The 18,245-nt window shown below is 41.3% G+C and overlaps 1 protein-coding gene and 1 non-coding gene across 2 annotated transcripts in view; one reads left to right on the top strand and one right to left on the bottom strand.

Moving 5' to 3' along the window:
* Positions 1-9,924, bottom strand: part of PARG (poly(ADP-ribose) glycohydrolase) — a 62,387-nt gene extending 52,463 nt beyond the window's left edge. Inside the window, exons 1-4 of the mRNA XM_071749295.1 lie at positions 9,177-9,924; positions 5,795-5,861; positions 2,977-3,948; positions 259-442 (exon numbers count right to left, since the gene is read on the bottom strand). Coding sequence (XP_071605396.1) covers positions 259-442; positions 2,977-3,948; positions 5,795-5,861; positions 9,177-9,909 — 1,956 coding nt within the window. The 5' untranslated portion in view covers positions 9,910-9,924. The remainder of the gene's footprint in view (positions 1-258; positions 443-2,976; positions 3,949-5,794; positions 5,862-9,176) is intronic.
* A 5,009-nt stretch (positions 9,925-14,933) lies between these two features.
* LOC139798722 (small nucleolar RNA SNORA74) lies at positions 14,934-15,138 on the top strand. The gene has a single exon (XR_011726930.1). It is a non-coding gene; the product is annotated as a small nucleolar RNA SNORA74 (small nucleolar RNA).
* Positions 15,139-18,245: the final 3,107 nt, after the last annotated feature.

The raw sequence follows: 18,245 nt of genomic DNA, 5'->3' as shown, positions 1-18,245 counted from the left end.
AGAAAAATACTTGTCCATGAAAAGTTAGAGGCCATAAAACCATGATTACATTTCTTCTGGATATTAATACCCTAATTGTGTGCATCAGAAAAAGTCAGCTTTCAGGAAATCAGTTGCCCTGGTCTGTTAGCAAGGAATGGCAAAGAAATATTTCCAAAACCTGCTAATCCTGTAAGACTAACAATTGGCATTTTGTATTGTGGGACCAATTCAGTAAGAAATTTGATTTCAGGCAATACAGTGAGTTATCAGTCATACTCTGATGGTTACGGTGTGACTGGCTGAGGGCCGCAGGTGAGGAAGTCGGGCTGCACACATTGGCATTCTTCTCATCTCCTCAATTGGTGTCCCAAACCATTTCTTATTAGTTGGAAGTGGAGGTGGTACATATCTGTGAATCTTCCTTCCTGGCCTCTGGGGTTTGAATTCACACTTTTCTTTCCTGATGTTAAGACAAAATACGTTGAAACATTTTATTTTCCACTGAAAGATGTGGCAGGCAAATACACAAACTTCTACTCTAAGGTCAGGTTTACAGCAGGCTGTTTATTTGCAGGCCTTTGCTCTGGCCCTAGGCCACAGCTTTATTTGAGGAAAACCCCTGCCATTAACAACCTCCTCCTCCTCCCCAATGAATTCAAGTACATGATGTTTACCAAAATGCTCTACAGGCTTACAAACACCTTCACAGAACTGCAGTGTGCCAGCAAGGCAAGGCTGGGTTTCCCTCTGCAGAATCATGCTTTCCCAACACCATCTGCTCATCCAGGGACAGGCTCATTGGTCTGCATTTGTCAATTGTCTACAGCCTCTTCTCAACTGCTAGAAAACTAACATGTGCATGCACAGATGCACGTATTCCTTCTTCAAACTAAAAAAAAAATAATTACATTTCTTCACCATTCTTTCTCACTAGGGTTCTATTTTTCACAGTAGGCATCTAAAACTTACACTGCAAGTAAAAATTTAGAAGTAATTGAAAAAAACAAACAAAAAAACACTTGAAAAATTCAAATAGATGCAAGAGGAGATGAACTAATCCTCTTTAATCATAGAATCATAGAATTGGCTGGGTTGGAAGGGACCTCAGAGATCATCAAGTCCAACCCTTGATCCACTACCACTGCAGTTCCCAGCCCATGGCACTGAGTGCCACATCCAGTCTCTTTTTAAATATCTCCAGGGATGGAGAATCCACCACTTCCCTGGGCAGCCCATTCCAGTGTCTGATCACCCTCTCAGCAAAGAAATTCTTTCTAATGTCCAACCTAAACCTCCCCTGGCACAACTTGAGACCGTGCCCTCTCATCTTGCTGAGAGTTGCCTGGGAAAAGAGACCAACCCCCACCTGGCTCCAACCTCCTTTCAGGGAGTTGTAGAGAGTGATGAGGTCTCCTCTGAGTCTCCTCTTCTCCAGGCTGAACACCCCCAGCTCCCTCAGCCTCACCTCACAGGACTTGTGCTGGATCCCTTCACCAGCCCAGTTGCCCTATGATGCCCTATGATCAATGATCAAAGGCATTTGCATGGATGGAGATATTTTGGAGAAGAAAAATCTGAACCTGCTGTATGCCTGATGTCACACACCAGCTGTGTCTCATGCAAGAGAATGTTCTCAGAGTAAAAAATAAAACAAGTTAAAACCTTACACTTTGTGGTAATGTTTAGACCTTCAAATTCTCCTTAGTGAACTCATTCCACCCTTGGCTAAAGATGTTGTCTAACCTGTTTGCTGTCTATGCCTATGTATAGGCATAACATCTTCAGGTGGAGACAGTGCCTCCAGCCTGGCCAACCACAACCAGATGGGGCAGCCACATGGGCATGACACCAGGTACAGGCCCCCTGTGCTCACTGGAGAGCAGAAAGATAATTCCAGCATGGCACTACTGATGACTGAAACCTTTCTGATACACTTACTGGCTCCTTTCTTGGCAAGCCAGCTTGTGATCCACTCTTTTCTCATGTAGACCTGGTCTAACAAAAACCAGAAGGAAAGCTTTCAGATTTTCTAATTGCTCTCTTAAGGGCTGTGGGGTTTCATGGCAATACACAATACTTTGCAGCTTTGCTAAAACAGCATTTCATCTAAATTGGTGAAAAGAGTGCTCCATAATCCCATTGTTTTAGATTCCATGACCCCCTTTTTCCATACGTATTCTACAACATTCTTCATCCATCAATTTTTCCTAAGAATAACCTTTTTTTGTTTTCCAAATCCACTCTCAGCCTACTCATCTCAAGATTTCACCAATGCAAGCTCCCACCACTAGTTAGCCACCCTCCATCCCCCTCTTCTTCATTTCCTTGAAAAGAATGATTTGTGCTGCTGCTTCTCCCTCGTAAAAAAGACTCCCCAGTAACAATGAGCAAAACTTTCTTGCCTTTCTTTAAGGACCTGGGTCTACTGAGATAACTGCTTATTATACCAACACAGAGTCCTCTTGTTTCTACTTATTCATTTTGATGTTTATTCACTTTCTCAGCTCCCATTGAAATCCCTTTCTACAATTCCAAATGATAAATTTCTCATGTCTTTTCCTGATAAAGCCTCAGTAGCAGTGATGCTTCAACAAAACAGATTCCATTTTTTTTGTCTAAATGAAAAACCCAAACCAACAAACAAGCCAACCAAAAAACCAAGAAAACCTGTATTTCCTCAGGTATTAATTTTCAAACATTAAAAATCTCATGGTATTAAATCACTTCTTTGATAATCAACTTCCTAAGGTGTCTTAAATTCACAATTTTAACAGATCTCTCAATAATTTAAGAAATTGCACTGGACAAACATATCCTTTATAAAAAAAGTAGTCTCGTTAAAAATAAGTTACTTCAAGCATAGATCAAAGTTGTCTTTGTGTAATAACATACATTTTGCAAAACTCTTTCTACAATCCAGCCTCCAAAGTGCTACCACCAAAGGTGAAATTTTTGAGCATGAAAAAAAAGTCAAAGAGGCAGAGAGAACACTACCTTTTCTCCTCAATTTTAGGTATCCTCATGAAGTGGGAGGTGATTTTGGAGTCTCTCTTCACGCTCTGTTTTACACCTTTGTATTCTGATGATGGAGCAGGAGAGATCCCAGGTGACTTTGTAGGCAGAGCATCCACTTTAACAGAATTATCTATTTCCTCAAAGCTTTCACAACCCTTGGCAGAAAATAGTGGGTTTCTTGGCTCAAGTTCAGCATCCCCAAACTGAATTCCATAAGATTTGTTCACAGGTTTTGACACATGAATTTCCTCTCGCTCATCAAGAAATGGACTCGTTTCCTCATCAGCCTCTGACCCATGACAGCTATTTTTAGAATTATCTACATCCATGGGTGATTCTGGTTCACTTTCTTTCTCAAAAGCAGGTGAATCCCCTGAACTGCTCTGACACATGCTCAGTTTTCCAGGCCCTCCAAGATCAGGTACACAAGTATCACAACAACCAGCATCTGAAAGTGGACTTTCTGGAACTATATCCCCTTGTTCTTGTTCACCTCTTACACAGACAGAACTGCAAGTCTTCAGCTTCTGTGGACTGCATGAAGTTACTTGTCCATCTGTCTCAGTGTCCTTTGACATTGTATTTCCCATTTTTAAAGGCTGGTCTGATGATAATTTCTCCTGAGTCCAATTGTCACTGCTTTCTTCAGAGCCTCTCTGGGCCTGTGTGCCACTTTTATGCATCTGTTCAATGTTGGCATTTTTAAAGAGGTCTCCAGACTGCATCCCCTTCCCAGGCTCTGTGTCTGAGACTGGATCTTTGTCCTCAACCTCCCAGTAATACATGCTGCCTGTTTGAGGCAGATTTACAGGCTTTGCACCAACTTCCACAGATATTTTTGAATAATTTTGCTGACAAGTACTCTCCAGCTTTTTCACATCGTGCTCACAAAAGTTCTCTTTTTTAATGGAAGTCATCTTGGGATTTGCTTCAGTCTTGTTATTAATTTTGCTGTGGAAGATGAGTAAGGGAATTAAATGTCTTATCTACAAATAAAATGTATCAATATAAAATTTTTTGTAATAGAATTATTGAAGCATACAACAGAACCTACAGAATTTTACCCATTATGCTCTGTAAGAGAGCACTACCAGGATAAACAAGTTTTACTGCACCAGGGAATTCAGCTCAGTTACAACCTATTTCCATTGAAAGGCTCCAAAGGACAACTAATCAGTTGCTTACCTTAGAAATCTATTTGTGATTCAGTACCCTTATTTTCAAATCAAATATTATTAAGCTGTTACTTAAGTTATTTTCTCCACATGAAATTAGAAGTCATGACCGAGTTCTCTTTAACTTTCACTTTTATCAGCTAAATACAGGACACAGAAGTCCACAGTCTCAAGAAAACATCCTATTATTTCCTTACTTTCATAAGCAGCCCACAAATCTTTAAAAAAAACAAAAACAAAACAAACAAAAAACACAATAGCATAAGAGTAAAGTATATGTAGAACTGATAACAAAAGAAAATGAAAGACATTGAATCAATTATTTTTAAAGAGAAAAATAACCTAGTATGTTCTGCACTCTGACACAAAGTGAGTTTTGTATGACCAGCTGAAACTTTTTTAAAAGACACTGAAAAGTCATTTCACACTTAAGTACTATTTTTTGCATGAGGGCATCGATAAAGAAAAATACTTAGATGTCATGTGAATATTAAAAATATTTACCAAGATGTCAGATATATCATTTTGAACAACACCTTCTCCTAAATGTATTGTTGCAACATTGTATGAAATTAAACACATTAAACTTTTTATATCTAGTCATTGACCAGTTTCCCTATCTACAATAAATAGGAAAATATGCAATTATCACACAATCCAAAATTCTGCAACTGAACATAGTTTTTCAGCATTAATAAATTCCTGAAGACATGTGTTCTCTTCATGAATAACTTTGCCCATAGGAATATTATTTGAAAACAAAACTCCAAAATAGAGGCTTATATGCTTTGAAAATTTACACTGCCCGTCTATGCATTTGTTTCAGCACTGAAAATTGTAATGAACAAATATGAAAATGTTAAAGCTGCCCTCTTAGTAAATGACTGTTAAAAGTTATTGACAGCAGATGTTGCCAAATGAAAATGAGAAATCAAATCTGAAGTGAACAAATTAGTTAGGATACCAACAGCAGCAGACATAGGAAGTATTTACACAACTTTCTGCTTAAAACTGACAAGGCTGTAATCCATGAGAGCATATAAAAGCAACACTTCAAAGGAAATCTGAAAAAATTATTCCCTCCTCAAGCATCTTCTTAACATCTTTGCTTTACCGCAACCTGTGAGCCTGTACCTGAACCCTCTGCACTTCTGTATGACTCATTATCACAACTTTTTCTCACTCGTTAAATGCTCTAACAGTGGTGTGAATTTCAGTTTCTAATATTAACCACAATCAGTGAAATATAAACCAGCATATTTACTATTGTGATTATAGAAATTTAACATCTGATATTCCTCTGCACCAAACAGTTAAAATGTTTCATTGTAACGCTGTCTTGTAAATAATGCTCCTAACAGGTTAGCAGAAAATATCAAACTTTAAATGGCACCAATCAACACCAAAACTTTTCACAAAATAATTTCAATGCAAACAATAGCCTTTTGTAGTGAAATCTGTCAGTTAGTAACACTGAAGAGGATGTGCCAAGGTAAGGAAAGCAACATAAATGGAGTTGCCTTTTTTTTTTGGCAGGTGACTGTACTGGCAACCCCAACTTTTAGCTCTGCACAGGTCCATAAAGAACCACAACTTCTCAATAGGTATGCTGTACATTTTACCTTTTGGACTCTGTTGTCTTGGGTCCTTTACTCTCCAGCCAAGTGGTAATTGTTCGCTGCTTACAAACTGAAAAACAACAGGGTGAAGTTATTCCATGAAACAGGACAAAACTGCAACATCATTGTATATGATACTTTGTACTGGATGACAATAAAAACACCTCAATTAAGTCCTCATCATTGTGTCTACTATAGGGACCATTCAGACTCTATTAAAACTACATGTGATACAATACTTAGTTTGTATCCATCAGCAGCTGTAGCTTCTTTAATATTCTTTATGAATATAGGCTTGGCGTGTGGTGGGTTTTTTTCATCCCACATTTTTTAAAAAGATGGGTAACAGACAGAGTGAATCTCTAGATGCAAAACAAAACAAAAAAAAAAAGCAACTTGCACTTTCCAGTTATCATTACCACCACCATCACAATGAGCCCTAGAAGACTCCTTCTGAAGTCTTTATGAACGAAGAGGCAACATTATATAACTTAGAACAAACTAATAACCCAAACATCTTAGAAGACCCAGCTGAGAACCTTATTTGTATGTCATATACTATGAAACACGAGGCTTAATTTAAAGATTTTACACAGCAGAAGTGCCAAATGCTGAGAGAAAAGGACTTTTTCTTTTACCCCTCCATCCATAAACAATCTGTAAAGTTCATCAACGCTTATTCCCCCCTCTAAACAGCAACAAAACGTGAAGGACACATTTTGTTTCACACGTACTACCAGCTCCACAGCTCCACTCAATGAGATCAGCCTCATCTCTGATGCTGCAGTTCAGACAAGCTTTCAACAGAACAGCACAGATTATGTAGAGACCTGGGGGGGGTACGGGGGGGACAGGGAATAAAAAAATCAAGGCAATTATTTCACAGATGGAACGTACTCTTCATTAGCAGAAGAGGGGTTGCTTGGGTTGAGTTTGTTCTTTGGTTATTTAAAGGTAATTCTGAAAATTTGGCAACTGGCTTTAGTTCCCTTTCTTTCAATTTACCAAGGGAAATTTTCTACCTGCCACTCCTGCTGGAAAAGCTCAAGCTGCTTACTCACTGCTTTCAGATGGGTAGAATTTGTAGTTCCCCCATTGCAATGGTAATTTTGCAGAACTGAGAAACCAGCACAACAGATTAACAGTAACTACTGAAAGACTCAGCATTTTACTGCAAATGGAGGTTGTGTAACATGTAACATGGGGAGCTTAGGCCACAGGAAACTTAAGAGACAATGTTCCATAAACGCTTTCATTAACATTCAAGGCTTTGAACTCTTTCCCACAGCTGGTTATGAAACACCCTCATCAGAAGTACAGAATTTCTAGAATGAGAAAAGTAATCTCCAGAAAAAAATGTAGACCATTTTAAGTTCTTCTGAAACAGCAGAAACAATAATGCTTAACTGCCACCATGTGACTGGGTCACCAGGGAGTAACACCAAGCTATGTGTAGATTACAAGGAAATCTCTCCCATACTCAGCCCTTCAGTTTATCAGCAAACATTCAGATTCATCATTTAGTCATAAAAAGCTCGAAAGATTTAAAAAAAAATTTTTTTTCCTTTTTCTAAAGATCAACTAAAACTGAAGAATACTGGTAATTTTATTTACCAAAGTACTCCTTCTTATCCTTGAAGAGTTAACCTAAATTGCATACAGGAAAGGGGGGAGAAGCAGCCAGAAGAAAACCTGAAGAGACATGTTTAAACACAGGACAAATAAACCCCTCCAAAGGCAGCTGACTACCTCTACAGGTATAAATTTTTGTTGTGAAAGGTCTACCTTGTCATTAGCTCAATAAACATAAATAATAGCAGCAGCAGCACAGAACTGAACAGCTTTGCTCTGAACTTTCAGATCTGACTTCCCATTTAAGCCCTAAAACCAATGGAACACACGTAATATTTCCTTAATACTACTAACATCTCTTTTTGCTACAGCTAAGGTGGTAAAAACATCAAAGGCAACAAAAAGACAACAGATGCTTCCATTCAGAGTAAACAATAAAGCCAGACTTTGCTGTATCATTTCTCAAAGTGGTCTCTGAGCTCCTACTCAAGATTCACAAAATAATTCTGACAAAACAAACCATTCCTCAGAATCTACCATTGAGGAAAACAACTTAATTTCTAGAAGATTCTTATATATCACTATGTAGGTGTACATAGAACCTCAAACTACTACTTACTCAAGTAACTCCCAGTTACTTGTTACTGAGGTTCAACTCATCAACCAAAGCCCACAAAAAAATCTGTTCGGGGTTTTTCCTCCCCTGCATTCATTTCTATTCCTGAAACAGGTACTTCACCGCACATTAAAATTTTACTTTGACAGTGTTACCTCCAAATAAAACTAACCCAAGGAAGCCACCTGGGGGCTGTTTCCAGGCAGCTGTTACACATCAGGACGGGCACCCCACAGGACCAGCAGCCCACAGCCCCGTGGGGGTTCCTCTCCTTACCTTTAGCTCTCCCTCCAGTGACAGCCCGGCACAACCCGCAGGGAAGCGACGAGCACTGCCCCACGCCACGAGCTCGGGGACACGGGACACGCGGGAGTGAGAGAAGATTCAACCCCGACCCTGCAGGCCAGCCCCGGGGACGCGGCGTGCAGGGGGCCGAGCAGCCTCTCGCCATGGAACTTCCCTCCTTCCACGCTGAGGGAAGGACGGCAGAGGGGCAAGGAGCAACTCAGGGGAACCCCGCAGCTCAGCGGAGCCCCCGGCCCGGCCAAGCCCCGGGCGCGGCTCTCCCGGGCCCAGCGCGGGGGAAGGGTGCGGAGCGGCGGGGGCCGCCGGGCAGGCTCAGCACAGCCCAGGCTCTGCAGGCACAGCCGCCCCGTACCGTGAAACGGCCCAAGAGGGAGGAAACGCAGCGAGCCCCCTTCCGCGCCCAGCCCCGGCCGCTACAAACCTTTGTTCCCCACGGCGGTGACGGGGCTGCCGCTGCCGGGGCCGCTGCCCCCGGGCACCTCCTGCCAGGAACCGAGCGACGGCGGCGACGCCGACCGCTCCCCCTGGGAGCGGCCACCGGGGCTGAGGGTGCTCAGCCGGGCTCTCTTCCGAGGGGGTTCCCGCCCGGAGCCCGCACTCATCCTCGGCGGGCCCGCCTCCGCCCGCCCCCCCGCCTCAGCCGCGCGGGCCCGCCAGCGGCCACCGGGGTCGGGCGGCAGCCGCTCCCCGGGGACGGCGCGACGACGCGGCGGCTCTGCCTACGGCTCTGCCCCTCCGCATCCTCCGGGAGCCCGCGGCGCCGGGCTCGTCCCGCCGGCCGTTCCCCTCGGCGGGAGGCGCGGAAGGAGCAGCGAGGCCGGGGCGAAGGGGCCCGGGGGATGCCGCCGCCACTCGCAGCAAGATGGCTCCCCGCCCGCCTACCCCGCTCACCATGGCGACCGCGCTCCTCCCCCCGCCGGCGGCCGGCGCGCGGGCCGGAAAGCGGCGCATCGCGCTTTACGGCAGCGCGCGGAGGTCGTTGGTGCGGCGGGCGCGAGGCCCGGCGGCGCCATGGAGGGCGGCGGCAACTCCAAGGGCAGCGGCCTCGGCGGCCTCTTCGGCGTCGGCGTCGGCGGGACCGGGGCCGGGGCCGGGTACTCCAACGCCGACCTCGCCGGGGTGCCACGTGAGTACCGGCGAGGCCTGGGGTACCGGCTTCCCGTTGGCCGGGCCGAGCCGAGCCGAGCCGGGCGGGCGATCCCTGCGGGTGTCGGTCGGAAATCGCCCGGGCAAAGGGAGCGGCCCCGGGGCAGCCGCGGGCCCTGGGGCTTTGCCGGCCTCCCCGGTGCCTCCGCTGCCCTTGCCCAGGGACTGGCTTCCGCCTCGGCGGTGGCAGCGCGGGGAGGCGGCAGCGGGTGCAGGGAGCTCGGGGACGTCGGCTCCGTCCCCTCTGGGCCCGGAGCGCTTCCGGGGAACGAAGGGAAGAGGGGGGGAGGTGTCGGTCGAGACCGGGTTTTAATCGGTTCTGTAACCTGGGGGCAGAATTTTCTCTGGTTCCGCGCGCGAGGCCTGCCCGGTTTTTGCACGGGGGAGGTGAAATTGTAACCAGAGAAAATGGGTGATAAAATACTCTGTTTCTTTTTTTTTTTCTTTTCAGTAACTGGAATGAGTCCTTTGTCCCCATATTTAAACTTGGACCCCAGGTACCTAGTACAGGTGAGAAGGCAGCTTGTGCTTAACTGCGTTGAACTCGATTCTGTTGTTTGTGTGGTCGTGTGTGGAGACCCCATGAACAGCTGAAAGGAAAGATTTTTCAGTGTTTCTCCTAACAAAAGCTTGCAGTACCATGGCACCTAGAGCAAAACCCATTTTAAGAATAGGTAAGACTTGTGTCAATACAAGGTTGTCACTAGTGAAAAGAGCAGGCCTCCCTCCATACTCTGAGGCATAGAGGCCCAACACACCCTCACAAGTTCTGATAGTTCTCACACCCTCCACTGAGCCCCTTCAGTCAGTAAGAGCAGCCAGAAACTCTCCACTCCTCTGGTGAGCTAATTTTCTGGACTGTGATGACTTTAATCCATTTACCAAGGTGTTCAGCCAAGCCCCAGAACTGGGACAGGGTAAGCTCTGTCATTATGTGTGCTGTCATCACAGCAGCAGCAAATTTCACATCATTCTGCTTGTGTCATTTCCCAGCTGAAGGGAACCATCATGAAGTAGGACTTCCCATTTTATTCCACAGAATAATGAAGTTATTGTACTTACACAGCTTAATATTAGTTAAAATAACACCATAAGGAAAATAAAATAATTTAAAATCCTATCATGTTTTCCTTTATCAGAAAAACTAACTATAGATTAAGAAGCTTAAGTTAATCCAATAAGGATTTGTGTCTTAATGATTTTATTTAGCTAATATCTTCTACATGTACATAGCTTGTCTTGTCTGAGAACTTGAAATTTTGGACAAGTAGCACTGAATGTCAACAGTTGTATAGTACCCTATACAACTATAGTATCCTATACAACATCCTATGTTGTGCCTTTTGTTTCATGGTGCACTGGATCACTGCTTCTTTTGTCAGTGGGAAGCTCTGAATGTCATTCTGGGGGCTGGTTTTCCTATTTCTCTTCCACTATAAGCTTCTGTAGTCAAGATTACAACATAACATTCCCATAATTCCAGAAAACAGGGTATATGCCTCTGGTAGACGTGGATTCACTACTGTAATTATCTTGCCTGTTGAGTGGTCAAAAAAGTGCTAAGGGATTATTTAGACTTCTTCCAAAAAAACCCTCTGAAGTTGTCTTTTTTAGTTAGTACAGTATGTCTGGGAACATGTTGGTGTTAAAAATTATATAACAGAGTTTTGGAACAAAGTGTGAGTATACTAACTTTTTTTTTTAAAGTTTGCTTTAAAAAAATTGTTACTGGCATTGGTGTCATCAGTAACATAAAAACAGTTCAAAAAATACCAATTGATGGTATTTTACACTAGAGGCTGCAGTCCCTGCTCTTTGCCCTCAGTTCTAATAAGTCCATTCAAATAAAATGAAATGCTAATTAAGTGCAAGAAATTTAATTTTGCTTTTACTTGAACAAGTTGCCCACACAAGTTGTGGGGTCCTCACCTTCGGAGTTGTGCAAAACCCAGGTACAGCCCTGAGCAGCCCCCACTGTCTGACTCTGCTTTGAGCAAGGGGGTTGCAGTCAGCAGTCTCCACAGGTCCCTTGCAACCTTAACCATTCTGAGTCTAAAAATTTAAGGGAAAAGACAAAAATGTCAGAATACAAGAAATTTAATTATTAACCTTTAAAACTGGTTTGTCTGTGAAGGTGTGTATAGAGGAGCAACAGTTTCCTGTTGATTTAAAGACCATCCATGTGTTTTCAGGATGCTGAGGGAAAGTCAGCCTTATTGTTGAGAATCTTATGTTTTGATCCTGCTCTTCCCTTAATAACAATTAGTGCAGTGGTAGTCATGACTTAAAACCCCACTTTCTTTGCTAGTTCATCAATGCAGCAACAAATCAATGTGTTTTCTGCTTTTTTTACCTTCAGCAGGTATACATTATAAGATAGCACACCAGCCTTTGTCACAAACCCAGGGGGTGGATAGGCTTCCTAGGTTGTTGTCTATAGAAACAGGCTACATACAGGCAGCAATTGTTTCATCTGGACTTTTTTGGACAGCAGTGACAGCTGTAAGAACAGACCGACTAAATACCTAGTTATAAGGGAGATAGAAGCCATGTTACAGGCTCAGTTTATTGATAAAAGTTTGCCATTTTAGGGGTGAACATTTTAGAGTTGTATTTTTTCAAGTATGGCCAAATATGGACTAAGAAAGCCCCTTATAACAAACTGACTTGAGCCTGCAGTTAGTGCTGTCACACTTATCCATTCAATAGAGGGTGAATAATACTATGTCTGGAAGCAGAGAAGAATAAAAAGAGAGATCTTGCTCTGTTAGCACCTTAAGCAACAGATTGTCAATGTCTCATACTGAAAAAGCAATAGTTATCAGCCCATTCCTCTGGCTGGTCATCTTTTTAGACCAATCTGATTTACAAGAAGACAAGCCTATCCCTGTGGGAAAAAGATGCTCAAGTAAAGAACTGTCTACCTCACATATTTCATGCCTGATCATCATGTTTTAAACGTATTCCTGGATTTTTACAAGTCTTCATATTAGGTCTCCTAGTGCAAGGATTTGTATTTTTGGTACCAGGGCAATTTTTCTTGAGTCTCAGAGAAGTGAGAATCCATCAGTATAGATTGCTTAGTGAGGAAACAGTGCTACATACTCAGACAGTGGGCAGGTTTATAGAGGGTAGGGAGCCTTGTACTGCCTGTTGCAAGATAGAATAAATAATTCAGCACAGTTATTTAGAAAAAAACAGAAACAAACAAACCAATAACCCGTACAAGTTCCATAGATGCCTGATGCAATTTATAAGAAGTTAGGACAGCTAGGTAATAAAAAAGCTCTGTCAGTTTATATTTCTAAAGACTTTTAAAATTCATATTAAGGTATACACTTAGTACATGCAACTATGTGTAGACAACAGTTTCCTAGAAACACTTGTAACTGCGTTTTCTTTATTTCATTTTATGGATTAAAGAAAAAAAAATGTGTACATTTTGAAACAGATACACGTGCAAAATACAAAGGTGTTTGGTTTTTGTTTTTTCCCCCAGGATGCAGATGAATTTATCTTGCCCACAGGAGCCAGCAAGACTCGAGGCAGATTTGAGCTGGCATTTTTTACCATTGGAGGATGTTGTATGACAGGTAGGTGGTTGTGTTTTTCACTCCTCCCTCCCAGCTGTCCAGGTAACACCTATGTGCTGCAGCAACTGACTAGATTGTGAATGTCTTGCACAAACAGCTCTTTAACTTCAGTCCGTATGCTGAAGTCTGTTCTCAGTACTTGCTTCCAGTATTGTTCTTTTTTGTCCTTTTTTTTTTAGTTTAACCTTCTTAAAAATTAATAACTAATACTGTGCTAACTAGGGGCAGCATTTGGTGCACTGAATGGTTTGCGACTTGGCTTGAAGGAGACACAGAACATGGCGTGGTCAAAACCTAGAAATGTACAGTAAGTGTTTAATCTCTAAAATGTATGCTCTAGTGACAGTTGTTTCTCCCAGCTGATACAAAGTTACATATAAATATACTGTGTAAATAAAAGTACTTTTGTGTCTTTAGCGGGAACAAAGGAGAGTCAGTTTGTCACCATGAAGTCATGAAATGCTTTTAGTTATAATAAATGTTCAGTTCCAAGCTTTTTGCTTTTTATTCGGTGACAGTTGGTGTCTTTTGACTTACCTTAAATGTTTGAGAATTAATTATGACTTTGATATTTCCTAGAAAGCTACTTCAAAGTCAAACTAGGGGTTTTTATATGTTAAAATCCTTCCGGGAGCAGCACAATTGGGTTTGAACTAATTTTACTACCACTTACCTGAGAGTGGATTCTGTCCTCCTGCCCAAACATTCCAAAGCCAGGAAGAAACTAAAATGCAGAAGCTGGGCCTTCCTGGATTTACATTAAGTATGAATTAGGTGCTTGCAGTTGAGCAAGTAGTACACCATTGAAGTTGTTCTGGATTACAGCTTCCATGAACTCCCATGGCATTCAGCTTATCTGATTGTCTGAGAGAGCACAGTGAAGATAGAACACATTTTTTTCCTGCCATATGTTTCTCCTAGAGTTATTTGCAGTTTAGACATAATTGTAAGAAACTTCAGTGCCTGTGAAGGAGACACTGGAAAGTAGAAGAGAGAAATAAATGGAGGAAACCAGAATACTTAAAAAATACTTAATAAAATTTAAAATTAAAAATTAAAAAATACTTAATACTTAAAAAAACAGAATACTTAAAAAAAAATTCAGAGGAAGAATTTAATATATATAGTATCCAGCTGACAATTTGACAGTTAGACTTGATCTCAGAGGGTCTTTTTCAACCTTCATTATTCTATGATTCTATATTACTGCATGCAGGTTATACTGGCTCTGCTCCTTTTAAAGTATTGCTTCTATATTCTTCATCCCCTTCCATGCCATCTCTAAAACTAAAAAGAACCAAACTCTGACTTTTCCATAGCGTCTAGATGAACAGAATTGTATTTTATGTATCAGGAGTGAGCCGAGTCGGGCAAGTTTGTTGTTTAACGCAAACCCTGATGGGTCAGCCCAGCAGGTGGCAGTCACTGCACACACCGCTCTTAAGAGCCTGTTGAAGGTCATCACCTTGAAGCCCTGTATTAAATTCCTTGTTTTCCTAATCATACACAGGGAAGATACTTGCAAAAATGTACCTCCTTAAAATTTCTCCTTAGTGTACATAGAATTGAATTTTTTAAAATTAATTTGTGTTTTGCTATTAATCCTGTCACCAAATATCTCACAGTATATCACAGTTATTAAAGTCATCATCCACTCAGAATTAATTTATTGCTAACAGAATGGGAGGGAAGGTTGTAATTAGGGGGATATTGTCAATATCCAAGTTTCTTGGATATTTTTTTTTGTCCTGTTACAAAATAAAGTTCTCCATTACTGGTTCATTACCCTAACCATATTCAGTAAGGGCTGTGTTTCCCTAATGAATTATAAAACAGTAGTGGGAAATTAATTCAAATCAGAAGGACCATAATGTGTGGCACTTCCATTACTTAAAATGATAAACTAAGTTCCAGTGGTATAGTCAGCTGTCCAGAGCAGAACTGTGCCTGTGATAGTGTTACACTGCTGGGAGATAAAGATCAGTCATTTCTTCTGGCTGCTGTTGTCACCGTTCTGGAGACAGCAGGTGCCAAAAAGAAGTGACATTGTGCTTCTCTGAGAGTGCACTAAAGATTTGCTTTGCCTCTTTAGTGCTAGTCTGGAAGCATACAAAGAGAAACACTCAGGGTACTTTGCCTCTTGTTGAATGTGAAGTTTGTCAAAAGGAAGTGCTTTTTTTTCTGATCTGCTTTGGTTCAGACTTGCTTTTAGTGCTCCCTGACACAGGGTCCCTGTATTGCTTCCACCATCTGGAGGAGTACCCAAGCTTTTTCTGAGCTCTTCTACACACTTAATGCAGCACAAGCACATCAGTCATTCTCAGTGGCTGTGGATAGTCACCATGTAAGGAACATTCATCAGATAGGGTTAGAAAGTCATGGGAAGGGAAGAAACTGGATTCTTGGTAAAGTGCAAGTTTGACTTGAAAAGAAAGTGATTTTTTTTTAAGAGCTGACAGGGCTAAATGTTTGCCTTCAGTATTGCCATGTTACTATTTATAATATGCATGCTAGAGGAGATTGTGTTACCAAGCTATATGCATTTCCTTACTGTTTCAAGGGCTTTTGGTTCATTATTCCAGTCTTATTAATCCAGTGTGCAGTGTAAACATGTTACACCCTTTGTCATAAACAGTAAATGTAAAAACAGAGAGATAAAACTTTTCCTTTTAAACTCCTTTATAGAATTCTAAATATGGTGACAAGGCAAGGAGCATTATGGGCTAACACCCTGGGATCTCTGGGTAAGTAAACATTATTTTGTAGATGTAAATATTTGATGGTAAAATATATTCTCTAAATTTTTGTTATGAAATCCATCAGGAAAATCTTCAGGTTTGTTGTTTGTTTGCTTTTTTTTCTTTGGGATACAAGGGCATTTCTATAGAAATCGAAAATGAAATTAAAGGCTAAAATAGGATCTGAAATAAGTAGCCAAAAGCCCCCAGATTTAATCTTCCATATTTTTACTATATCACAAATAAGAACTCTGGCTATGGAATTACTGAACATTATTGGTAATGCTTTCTTGTTAATAAATTCCTGTTAATTCACAAGGTAAAGCAAAAAATATAGTTGGATACTTCTGAAATAACTGTAGTAACACTCACTGGTCATACAACCAAGTGCCTGATGGCTGTTTCCAGTTAAAGAGTCAACAAAATATTTATCTGTAGGAGAAATGTGATAGTGACTACAAAGATTTACCCTTTAGTGTTGGTAACTTAGAAAAATCACATGACACCACCTGCTTTAAGTCTAAGGCTTGCATATAACTAATACAGGTTAGAAAAGAAGAAAATTATCAAAAGCCTGATGTGAGAGAGAGAAACTTCTGTGCACTGAGGTTTGCAAAGGGAAGGGAGCAGGAAATAAAATCACATCAGTTGCCTCAGAAAAACAACTTCAGGTGATTTTGTAAGTCAGTGGAACAACTAACACCCCAGAGAATACAAACTCTCTGGCATCTACTCCCCACAGTCTTAAAAGACCAAAAGGTGCTTGGTTATGTTGAAAGGAGAAATCCTAAATGAAATCATTTCGAAGAAGATAATGATGGAACTCATTGCCCCACGAAGTGGTAATAGAAGAAAAATCAGCAATATTTAAAAGAGTTCATATCATGATGCACCCAACCTGCATGTATTTGAATTTTGAGAAATGCATGACAGCATAGGCTTAAGGTGTATTTGTTACATCTTGTTCCAGTCTTATTTCTAAAGAGCAGATTAGCTTGCCCTTTAGCTCAGACATCAGCTTTTGAGACATAATAAAGGCCATGGTTAGAAATGGGACTCTGAACTACAGCAAAAATGGCACTTATCCTAAGAGATGCATGTTGCCTAGTGATTGTTACACTGGGATTTTGTTTTCTCGTTTTACATTCCAAATCTAATGAAAACATCCCTGAAAACTGAGATGCAGGCCCACTGCAGTTCAAGGTTCCAGGTTAAGTGACACATTAACAGGTTTTTTCAGCTGTGTTTGAAGAAAGATTACTCAAGAAAATGTTTGTGTGTTGCAGTAACAAGCTTATTTTTCATATAAAATATGGCCTTCCAAGTCAGGTAGTTAAGCAGAACTTGGTATTTTAGGGTTTGGTATAGCTCTGCCTTGTCCTAGCTTGTAGAGGAATCTGTTTCAAGGAGCTGAAGTATTTTTGCATCTTATTTCACTGATGCAGCATTTCTCTACCTTAAGGATTTCCTTTGTCACTATTAACAATTTTTGTCACTCTGTTCATTAACAGCAGTAGCAACATCAGTGTTAAATTATTCTTAAAAGTATAGCTGAATCCAGCATTTCCTTCCCCTCATTGTTAATATTACATGCTGCTAAAGCAAGGTAAATACCATTCTTTGAATGAATGGAGAAGGATACTTAGTGTTCAGCTCATTGGCATTGACCTGGTTGCTTATGAAGGATTTGCATGCTTTTTAGCAGAGGTAAAGATACCAGATTCTGGGAGGACAAGGGATGAAGTGGTGTGGTGTCTTTATCAGTTTAAAATTGACATACTCTATCAGCATGGAATATCATTAGGGGTGAGGATGAGGGTGCCTTCTCCCTTCACTGAAATGTGTGGATTATATGTATGCATTCATACAAAAAGCCTCTGCATTTCTTTTTCTGATAATTTTCAGGAGATTCCCAAAGTTGTCCTAAAGCAGAAGGGCCTTCAGGGACAAAGCTTTTATATGCAGGCAGAGGTGAAGCAGCTGTAAATGTCAAATCCCAAGAAATTTAGCAGTCATTTATGAAATGTAGCCCATTGCACTCCAGGTCTTGATAACATGATGTGAGTGCTCCACTTATTTTGCATTTCATCTTGAATAATTTTCTCTGCTACCTAGAAAGTGTTGAGTTTAGTTTCATGCCATTCACAGAAGACTGCATAAAAACTGCCAGCACTAAAACTGAGCCCTTAAAAGTTTTTTAAACAAATTTGAACTAGCAGAATGGTCTTAAACTTGAGTCAGTGTTTTGTATCACAGATTTATATCATGTCTTGAGGCAGTACCAGAGGTCATGAAGAATGCTACTTTACAACCAAACTATAGCTAGAGAAAAAAAATTATCTGCAAAATAGAAACAGATATGGAAAAAAACCACCAAAGATGGGATTTTGCAGGAATCCCCCCCACCCTTTAAATTAGCAGAAAATCTGTACTTCAGAGGCATGGTTTAAATAGTTACACCAAGCCTGGATTCTAAGCCTTGT

This window comes from Heliangelus exortis, chromosome 7 (genome assembly GCF_036169615.1).
Source record: "Heliangelus exortis chromosome 7, bHelExo1.hap1, whole genome shotgun sequence".
Lineage (NCBI taxonomy): Eukaryota > Metazoa > Chordata > Aves > Apodiformes > Trochilidae > Heliangelus > Heliangelus exortis.
The sequence above is the reverse complement of the archived record's forward strand: the minus strand, read 5'-3'. Positions and strand labels throughout refer to the sequence as shown.